We start from the raw sequence: 11,457 nt of genomic DNA, 5'->3' as shown, positions 1-11,457 counted from the left end.
CCACTCTTTAATTTTGGATTTGAGGTTCGAAAGCATTCGCATGCTCCCAATGCTTTGTCACTTTCCCTTTCTATATTGCTCTAATTCTCCTCAACCAACTTTTGGAAACATTCTTCATCCAACCAATAATTAAACATTTGAAAAGGCTTTGGCCCCCAATTAGCATTCTTAGAACCCAGTTTTGCTAGACAAAGGTCCGATAATGAGTAGGATAGATATGTCTGAAGAAGATTGTTAAAGCATTATAAAAGATCAGCTTTGATAAGGAATCGATCTAACCTGCTAAAGGTTGCTTGCTACCAGTTATTGCACTATGCAAATTTGGCTCTCATCAGAGGCATATCGACAAGACCTGCCTGGTTGATAAAGATATGAAGTAATTGACTTGGTAATATCGTCACACTTAATCCTTTTCGCTTTAAGTCTTACTGTATTAAAATCTCTTCCTATCACCCACCATGCTTCAAAGCTACTCATCTATTCATTCAATTCATCCCATAGTGCTTTTTTATTGCTTTCCTCATTTGAAGCATACACATTTATGAAGCCACACCTGGAATCAATTCCTCTAACTATTCCCATTGACAGTATAAAGTATTTGGTCTACTTATATGCTTCTAAGGTAAAGAACCTCTTTTGCCACATTGTAATCAAGCCTTCTAACCTTCTTGTTGCACCTACAACTCTTCCCTCAATCTCCTCTCCTCTCCAGATTCTTTCATAGAAATTTTCCTTAACATCTTATAACTTAGTCTCTTGGATAAAAACCATGCTGGGCTTCTCTACTGATAACAGTCTCCTCAAACCTCTTTTCTTCTCACACTTCCTTAACCTACGTATATTCCAAGTCAATAGAATCATCGATACTAAATCCTCACACAGATATCCTACATACTTACCTCTATTCTTCATACTCTTTGACCCCTTTCAACACCATCCCCACAACCATCCCTTACCTCTATATTGTAAAATATTCCCACCATAGTTTCTCTGTCTACACTAAATTTCACTCCTAAATTTCTACTCAAGATCCATGTGATCTCCGCCTTTTACTAAAACATATATTTCTCTTTAGATTATCGTAATCTGACTCTGCCAACCCAATTGTGTTTTGAGTAGTAGTCACTTCTTCTTCAAGCATTTCCCTAATTTTTCTCTTGATTCTTTTTCTCTATACCCCTGAAAAGCTATTTGTATCTCTATTACTATCCTCTCTTATCCTATTGTCTTTTTCATTCATCAATTTTGTCATCTTGTAGCCATGATCCAAACCCACTTCTCTGATTTCATCATCCCTATTGTATCCATCTAAAGCCCATTTTTCATGCATTTCCTCAATATCTTTTCTTATTACCCTTTCAAATCCCTTTGCTTCTTTCTTTCAGCATCTCTTTCTTGAACTGTCACCACCTGGTGACTTGATATCTTGTTAAAATCTAACTTTATCACACTTGTTCCGTTTATGCACAACTACGTTTTTTTTCCTCTTCTCTTCTTCTATCCTTATTACTAGACATCTCATCATTAGGCTCAGTGTCTAAGCCTTTCTCTTTACCTATTTTTAGACTTCTCATATTTTTATCCTTTAGATAATCTCTCGATATTGTATCGCTTAATTAACTGTCCATGTATAGTTGTGGTCCCATCCCACTGCCTCCATTTGAACTTTCTACCCTTTTAAGATTAGGCTCTCTACCATTAAGACTGGACCCCTCCTCATCGTTGGCCCTTATTTTCCTAATCATCCTTCTTTTCTCAATCTCATTCACTTGGTCTAATCGACATGGCCCATACCAACTTTCTTCCCCTATCTTAAAATTTTTATGTTTCTTACCTCTTTTATCCCCCTTTATAGCTTTATTTTAAATTTTGAACCCCCGCTTGTCCATGTGAACTGCTTTGTTTACATGCCTTAATTTCCTTGTCTATAATGCTCCTCCACTCTAGTTGGCAGTATGGGCTAGTTTTATTATTCTGCCCAATGTCACCTATCAAACCATACCACTCTCGTGTTGCCTAGCCTTCCCATGGCTCACTCCAGTCGCTAGGGTGGTCATATTCCACAACGTCACCACCACCCTTTGTCGATGATGAATTCGGTGATTCTTCCATCCTTAAGTCATTCAGCATTTGATTCCCATCTCCCCCATATCCTACAGTCTCGGTCATAGTAGCACGGATTAGGAACCTCTCCCCTCTCACTATAACCTAGTTGATTGGGGTAATCTTGAGCTTACTAGACACTTCCATTAGGATAACATCAACATCAAGTCTAAATTTCTTCTTTGTAGCATTATTTGTCCTAATAAATCACCCCCATCAATTCCTAATTTTTTTCAAAAATTTTCATTTGCCAAAGGTGGAGTGGGACTTCTTCAAGTCGAACCCATGTCAGGAATTTTCTCTTGTCTTTCCACTCATGAAATGGTTTGATTTCCTAGAACTGAACCTCAAAAATTTCTTTGTATATCCCCAAGAAACACTCCATCTCCTCAACATTTGTGAATGAGACCACCAAAAATCCCCCTTCCATCGATCTAACCTAGACCCAAGCTCTTTCTAGTTGAAGAGATCTTTGGATTGCAGTATGGCTAAGGCCATCTCTAGGTTGTCCAATAGTAGAACACTTTAGCCATTCATTTTCTTTGTCGCTAATCTCAACGCTGCACTTCGACAGCTTACTTGGTTCACTACTTCAATTTTTTTCCTCTTTCTGTTTGCTTTTTTCTTCCAAGGTGTCATCTTTAGTACGTGGTCATTTCGTCGTCACTAATACCTCTCGATATGCTCTCTGTGAATCTCTTATCCCTTCAACAGTGGTCCCCTCTTCCTTCTATCAACTCTCTTAACAGTAATGCTTCTCCTTCTATGATGATGTTTTGTCCAGCATTTATGGCTCTCTAGAGTTCTCATTCATGTCTATATCTCACAAAAGCAAAACTTGCCCCATTCCTATTGTTTGCCTTGGGGAGGTAAATGTCCATGATGATTGAGAATATTCAACTTCCATGTAGTGTTGTGCCTGAGGTTCCCAAGCAAAACATTCTTTGATATCCTTCCATGTAGTGTTGTGCTTGAGGTTCCCTACAAAGATTGAGAATAGTCAACTTCTCCATCTTTCCATCTCTTGTTTTCTTTGAACTCTTTCTTCCCAGAGAAGGCCAAACTGTCTTTCCCTGTCGTTATATCTTCTATACCTTCCATCAAACCTACCACCAGCGTGATATCCCCTGTCCTGATCTCTTTCTCGCTTTCACTTTTTCTCAATTCCTTGTTTATGAACTGTAGCGTAGTAACACAACATTTCTTTAATTATGATTGTCAATTATCTAAACTCACTTGTGGGTAGACATTTCACAATTGTGTATAGGAAAATTTTCCAATGTTGATATAATCAAAAGAATTTCTATTTGATTATTTGAAAAGTCCAAAAAGTTGTTTTTCTAAGCGATGCATATCTTTTTATCTTGAGTAATGGGATTATACGTTAACATAATTATTTAAATAGATACATGTCAATTTTATAAACCTATAAATATATGTATATATACTCTACTTCTATGTATGGAGTATAATTCTTTAATTAACATTTTAAGAAATCCAATTGTATTTCAAAACACTTTTGGTAGACATGATATGTATAGTTATATGCAACTATTTAAATTTCTTTTACTTTAATTGGTGAATTTAACTTAATGATTGATTATAATTTTTTTATTTATTTTTTGATTTGGAGAAAAAAGGGATTTGGTCCCTATTCTTTTGAATAGGAAGATCATAACATGTAGGCAATTGATTTCGGTTACTAACTTAATATTTATTTGAGAATTGTTTTGCAACAAGTCTAAAGTTATGCAAAGGATAATGAGAACAATTAGAACAAGTGAAATTATTATTATGGAAAACAACTACTTCACACGGTACAACTAGAACAAGTGAAACTATACAGATAGTAATAAGAGTAATCTAGAACGAGTGTAAGGGTTTATAAGTTATTTTTAACTTAAGATGTTTTGAAAATTTTAATTTGGTGTTTAGATATTAAGGTAGTTAAGAGATCTTTCTTTTTAACTTTTTTCTCAAATACATATGTTTCTCTCTCTCACCTTTTCTCACTTATCTTATTCTCTTGAACCTTTTCGCCTTTACATTTTTCATTTTCCTTCTTTATCTTATTCTTTTACACCTTTTTACATATACTTTTTCTTTTTTACCTTGTTTTCTTATATATTTTCATGTACACCTTTTTTCTCATTTATTTTCTATTTAAAAATAAGTCTTATTACATTATTAATGGTTATAAAACACCAATTACTTCAATGGTCACATAATGTATTTCCAACTTATATTCATATATAAAATAAAACTACTACTTTAATATCCATATAATGGATTTCATTAACTACCACTCATTTTTCAACACCCCAAAAAAAAATCCACTATAGATTATCTGCAGTTTATGAAGAGGTATACTGATGAGCTAGCCATCGGCTAAGCAACATTAGCTGCAAAGATTTAATTATCTTTATTTTGAATGGTCTTGGACCACAGCTAATAAGGGGCTTCATGATAAGTTGGCAGATTTTGAAACAGCCCTTAAATAAGAAACTACATATTTTGTCTCTATTGTCACAATCAACTATGCACTTTTACCAGAAAAATCAAAGGTAACTACTCTCATAAAAGAGGTAATTGCAGAGGCAACTTTACATCAAATGCTACTCACAATAATTTTACTTACTAAAGGAAAAAGTTTGTTGCAAATGCTTCTCACAATTCTTTCAAATCAGTGTGCCAACTTTGTGGGAAACCATGTCACACGACAAAGACATGCAGACCTCAATAGATCAGTTTACTTAGGAGCTAATTACCAATCTTATCACAGCAACCCAGTCTCATGCAGATCAAAATTGGGTTATTGATTCAGGAGTCTCAGATCATGTCACTACAAACCTGAACAATTTATTCCCTTGGACAAAATATAGAGGACCAGATAAAAACACTGTTGCAGATAGTGCAGGTTTGACCACTAGTCACATTGGTTCTTCTATTAATCTTATTGCTAATAAACCTCTAATCTTACCATGAAAAAAAGAAACTTTTTATCTTTTTCAAAATTCTGGGAAGGCTAACAACATTTTTCTTGAATTCTTTCCTCTTCAATTATTAGTGAAATGTCTGGGTGAAACTAAACTGACTTGTATGAGCTTCCAAAACACTTGCCGGCCTTCTTCAATTATTGGTGTCAAAGTCCCCTCTGATGTCTGGCATAGTGGACCTCCTAAATTCTTCATTATTATTTTGAGAATTATTTGGGCATGAATCTCACCTGATTTGTTTAGATTATTGTTTTAATATAAAATATATTTATTTTTTAATTTTAAATTTAACAATATTTAAAATATAAAAAATAATGTTTATTATTTATTATTTTAATACCATAAATAAATGGATGAGTCCAAACTCAAGCCTGGCCAAAATTAAAGCTTTATAAGTTCAACCTAATCCTAATTTGACCCAACGCACCATGAACGCATCTCCACTGTGTACACGTGGCTTGCTAACTTCTAAGCCTAAACAAGCTTAAACTTGTTTACTTAAATTCGTTATAATCTATTCAAGCTTGAACAAATCAATTATATTTTCTGAGTTGAGTTCGAATATAAAATATTCTTCCTGTCTCATATTATTATAGTGTTTAATTTTTTTAGTTAAAGAAATTTAATTTTGATAATATATTTTTGAAAAATATTATATAAAATTAATATTTTAAAAAATATATTATAAATAATTTGAAATTCAAAATATTTCAATTTTATTTTTAAAATGTTTTAGTATTTAATCGATTTGGCAGTGCTGGGAATGTAGATTAATTACGAAGTGGTCACGTGGGCCGTGATGAATTCCGGTACTAAAAACATCAAAATATAAAGCGGTTTGAAGATATTCTCTCCTCGTTCTTCAAAGCCTGTGTTTGGCTTCTGGTATTCCGCTGCCTCTGACACAACCTCATTGAAATCTTAAAACCAACAACTTTTTTTTTTGGTCTAAAAATATAGAAATACGAGTGTCTTGTCTTTTCTTTGATATCATTCCTGTTCAATCTGTTGCTCCGGTGACTGATCATCGCCGGGTCATTACCGTGACAGACCAATGGGAGAGGAGTATTTGCAGCAGTTCCTGGATGAGACCACTTTTTACAACAGCATTGTGTTGGGAAACCTTTTGCCTACCAAGCTGTGGGAACCACTCCCGCATTTCTTGCAAACTTGGCTGCGTAACTACAGTGCTGGGACTTTGCTTTACTTCGTCTCCGGTTTCCTTTGGTGCTTCTATATTTACTACTTGAAACGCAATGTTTATGTTCCCAAAGGTACTTTTTTTTTATTAAAATTACGGGTTCTTATTTTTTTCTTTGATAAGTTTAGAGATGTACGAAAACTGGGTTTTTGTTTTTATTTTGATTTTGAATCTGGGTTTGTTTTGTTTTTGATTGTTTGTTTAGTTTCAAGTTTCATTGTTTTTTATTAAGTTTAGTTGAGCTTAAATTTGCTTTGATTTTAGTTTTTGTTTGTTGGGATTGTTTTGAATCTGGGAGCGCATTTGTGAAACTGGAATATTTTTAGTTAATTTAATTTATTTTACTTGCTGTGCTGCAAATTTTATGATTGACTTGACTTTGATGTGAATCTAGTTTAGTGTAGAATTTAGGTTCTCCTTTTGCAAAAGGATTTTTTTTTTTTTATGAACATTTTCTGATCTTGCTGTAACATTTCTCATTTTGAATCTGTGGTGAGATGAAGTCAAAAAGGGTGCATGTTTGATTTTATAACAGTAATCCTTAGTTTTGAATCTGTGATTGGAATTCAGTCACTGATAAAATATATGGATAGAATGCATTATGATCATTTCTCAGTGCTTTATGTTATAAAAAGAAGTCAACTGATAATATTTAATCGGTGCATATTATTTCTCTTAATTCAAATATTTTCCCAGTGAAATGTAATGATTGTTAGCCTTTAACCATTATTTTCTTTTTAATTTTGATTGAACTTGGACCAAAATTTATCCTTACATTGTCTTTGCTTCCCTTTTTAGTTCCCCTAGTACTTGTTTCTCATCTTATCTGCTATGGTTAAAACAATCACAAGCTATGAAGTGCCTAACAACTCTAAGCCTACTTGTAATTATCAACTTTTCTTTTTTTTCTGATGAGAATTTTCTACTTTAGCTAAGATGGCTCCTTTGTCGATGTCTTGAATGCCCTTAATGCAGATGCCATCCCTACAAATAAAGCGATGCTATTGCAAATATATGTTGCTATGAAGGCAATGCCTTGGTACTGTGCTCTTCCAACTCTTTCTGAATACATGGTTGAAAATGGCTGGACAAAATGTTTTGCTACAATAAGTGAGGTTGGTTGGCTTCCCTATGTAATATATTTATCTATTTATCTTGTGGTGGTGGAGTTTGGGATCTACTGGATGCATAGAGAGTTGCATGACATAAAACCTTTATACAAGTATCTTCATGCAACCCATCACATCTACAACAAGCAGAATACTCTTTCTCCATTTGCTGGTAAGTTCTTATCTACGCACTCTAGTTTCCATGGTTTATGTTGTCACAGATGAAGTTGAACTTATTCTGGGTTTGTTTGATAAGCTATTCATATCTGTGCCCTCCACACACACACACCCACACCCACCCTCCTCTCCCCTCTCCTCCCCCCAAAAAAAAAAAAAAAAAAAGGTTTCAATCCTCTACCTGAATGGTGTGCATTTTAACTTACAGATCTCATTAATATTTTTGTTTCTATTGCAAACTTGAAAGAAAAATGTTAGGTCAGCTTGGGTCCTCTCGTTCATATGAAATGATTTTCAAGGTGAAAAAGCTCTTCTTGGTGAAAGCTTTCAAAATACTTGCTCATTTAACAGATTAAACATAAAATAGTTTAGGCATGTTGGAGTAAACGTAGGACTGATTTGACATTACATAGTGATTTTTTTATAATCCTGCTTTGACAAAAAGCAGGACGCTAGTGGTTTTTTTTTATATCAAATCACGGACCTATGGATTAATAGATACATACATAAATAACAGAATACTTAACAAGTTTAAGTTAGAGACGATCCACAATTGACCAGCTTTGGGCAGTCAGTTTTTTGGGGATCTCATACTTTTTGATGATGTGACCATATTAGATTCTAGATTTTATATGCGAAAAAGGCCTTGAATTTGAGATAAAGTTTACCAAGGTGAATCTCATCTTGCATATGAGATTCTTAATTTTCTTTGCACTGTATTTTTCATGTTGAAACTAATGCTGCTGCCTGGCACCAGCTTGGGCAGGTGAAGCGTACACTAGCTTGCACACATTAAGATATTTGAGTCTTCAGCTTCTTAAATGATTGACTAGACTAAGGGATTGAACAGAATTAACATTATTCTTTTATAGAAGAACAGGTTACATGCTTGGGATGGTTTCCAAGCATATTTAACCATTAGTCAAGAATTTTGACTGGGTTGAGTGTCTTAAGCTTAAAGATATATGAATTAGTGTAGGTGAAGTGTCATGTGCTTGTTTGTTCCTCTGGGATTGCATACTGTGCCAAAATCTGTGGAAGCTGTGGATCTCAGAATCATAGTTGCATAGTAAAATATTGTAATTCGATGATTTAGTTTAATGTCTCTTTTGCTGCTATATTGTTGATGTCAAATTTATAATTAATCCATGTCAGTGTCGACTGCATACATCTTTGAGATATAAATCTGTCATCAACTTCATCTCTTAGTGTTGAAAGGGAATGCAATTGAATCTGTCAACTACCTTCATTATGAGGTTTGCCTATCGATATTGTGTAGTCCAATAAACTGCTTCTAGTGATGATGTTACACTAACCCCTGTACTAATTAATAGCTTTCTATCGAACGTGTGAGGTAGTCTTGGTGCAGATAATACTTGGTTGCATTTTTAGCATATATATAAAGAGTAGTACATCATGCATGTGATCTCCTGGAGCTTTTTCTGACCTGATTCAATTCTTTGGCCTTCTTATAGTGAAGGTTCTCTTATGATGTACCTTTGAGTGGCCGTGTAGCTGCTCTTTTGGTGTACCCTTGAGTGGCCATTGGCCTTCCATTTTTTCCCCAAGTGCTGCCTTTCTTTCCTTAAAAGCTAGCATGCAAAAGTTTGAAAAGTTTAAAAAAATTGAAAAAGTACTAAACAATTTTAGGGCTCTTTTGCTGTTCCTGAAACCCTCAATCGAATAAATTTTAATCTACATCTGAAACTATCTTACTCTGAGGTTGAAAACGATTGTATGCTCATCAATGAGATAGACCAATCAATGCATTGTTCACTGAAATATGATCTGAGTTAGTAATAATAGTACAAATCTTACAATTATAATTACCTTCTCTAAATAGGAGCCTGGTCCTTTCACTCCACTTCTATTTAGGTGCTTTCTTCTAAGAATGCATTTCAGCATCTTTCCTTGTTTTCCATTTATTTTTTATTTGATTTTGATGGACTGAAGTGACGAGGTGATAGCTGCATTGATGGCATGCCGGTTTCTTTCATTTGAACTGAATTTATTTAGTGTTGCAAACTAAATATTGTTCCAAATAGAAGATTTTTCTCTTGTATTGACAATTAGAAGGCAAACTTTGGCTAACAGATTAGAAATTATTTTCATGATATACCCTCGTGCTGAAAATTCTATTTGGATTTTTGTCTCTCATGAAATGAACTATGGCTGAAAACAATGTCTTATTCAGGTTTGGCTTTTCATCCTCTGGATGGAATACTGCAGGCGGTACCTCATGTTATAGCACTCTTTATTGTGCCAACCCATTTTACATCTCATATTGGACTCTTATTCCTTGAGGCCATCTGGACAGCAAACATTCATGATTGCATCCATGCCAACCTGTGGCCTGTAATGGGTGCTGGCTACCACACCATTCACCACACTACATATCGCCATAATTATGGTCATTACACCATATGGATGGATTGGATGCTTGGAACCCTACGTGACCCTGTTGACGATGAAGGCAAGAAGGTGATGTAGTTGTATTCGTGCTCATCTTGACAATTCCCGGTTTGTGTCTTGAAAATTTTTCTTTTTGATTTTCGGGTTAGGTATGCATGTTGATTGCTTCTAATATTTGTGGTCCTTGAGTGTACATTGTGTTGGTCATAGTTTTAAACCGTCCTTGTCTAGAAAGTTGGTACTGCATAAGCTAGCTCAGTGTTTAGGGAAGCCTTGATCTCCCTCTGTGTTACTAGTCCTAAGCCCCTGCAGCCTAGATGGTCAGGGTAATAAATTTTTGCACAATTTGTTGGGCGCTGTCTAAGTGGAATACTTTTCTCCTAATTGGAGATATGTTAACCAACAAAACTGTGCTTTATACATGTATCTTTCCTCCATGTTGCATCTCTTACTACATTTAACTAAGAAAAGAAAAATTTAAGAAAGCCACAAGTATTTACTTGAATGGACATACGTCAATTATATAAACCCGTTTATAAACCCGTTTATGGAGTTTAGAAAAATTGTACTCTTATTTAAATTTATATTTTGATAAGAGAACGAAAACATGGGCTATCCAAGGATAAAAGTGATTTTAATGTTGATTTATTTCGAAAAATTTGTGCCTCCCTTTGCATGCCTAAATTGCCTAAGTGATTCTTAATGGATATTTTGCAAATATTTCAAGACTGTTTCGATTTGCTAAAGACACATGTATATAGATTAACATTTATAAAAATAGTAATAATTTAATGATATCAAATAAATTGAATTTTTTTTTTGTTTTAGGAATATTATTTTTAATAAATAAAAAATGTACTATAATTTTATAGAGTTAAGTAAATATAACAACCTTTACAATTGAAAATTTATCTATTTAAATATAAAACAGTTACTAAAATAAATATGTATATTTATTTGAAGATAGAAAAGAAAAATATTTTCCATCTATGTATATGGATATTACTAATGGAATTTAATAAAAGGCTTAAGAGATAGAATGATCGTTTTGTTCTTATAGCTATTGCGATGAGGTTGGATGAGCTATGCCTACACGGCCAGACCTTTGCATTTTTAAGCCAATACCGGAAAAACACTAGATGATTATTTTATATCAAATAATATATTTATTTATTTATTTATTTAATTTTAATTTTTTTAAAAAATTAAATTATTAATATAAGAATAATTTTTATATATTAAAGTAAAATATTATATAAATAAATGAGTGAAGCTGAATTTAAACATATCTTAATAAAATGTGGGCATGACATATATGATGTGACCGGATTTATTCATAATTCTACTTTTATAAATAAATGAATCTTAGAGTTCAAATATAGAAAATATATCATATCTCATATGATTTTTGTTTTTTGCCCTCACAAATAATCAAAAGCTATAAAAACAGAACCAACGA

The 11,457-nt window shown here is 33.6% G+C and overlaps 1 protein-coding gene across 1 annotated transcript; it reads left to right on the top strand.

The window, feature by feature from the left end:
- The first annotated feature begins 5,842 nt into the window (after positions 1-5,842).
- Positions 5,843-10,435, top strand: LOC110425933 (delta(7)-sterol-C5(6)-desaturase-like). The gene is made up of 4 exons (XM_021441017.2): positions 5,843-5,984; positions 6,150-6,373; positions 7,276-7,581; positions 9,781-10,435. Exons 2-4 carry the CDS (start codon positions 6,154-6,156, stop codon positions 10,074-10,076), a joined length of 822 nt encoding a protein of 273 aa, XP_021296692.1. The 5' UTR covers positions 5,843-5,984; positions 6,150-6,153; the 3' UTR covers positions 10,077-10,435.
- Positions 10,436-11,457: the final 1,022 nt, after the last annotated feature.

The sequence above is a fragment of the Theobroma umbraticum genome, unplaced genomic scaffold (assembly GCF_002168275.2).
Source record: "Theobroma umbraticum cultivar Fairchild unplaced genomic scaffold, ASM216827v3 scaffold_12.1, whole genome shotgun sequence".
NCBI lineage: Eukaryota > Viridiplantae > Streptophyta > Magnoliopsida > Malvales > Malvaceae > Theobroma > Theobroma umbraticum.
The sequence above is the reverse complement of the archived record's forward strand: the minus strand, read 5'-3'. Positions and strand labels throughout refer to the sequence as shown.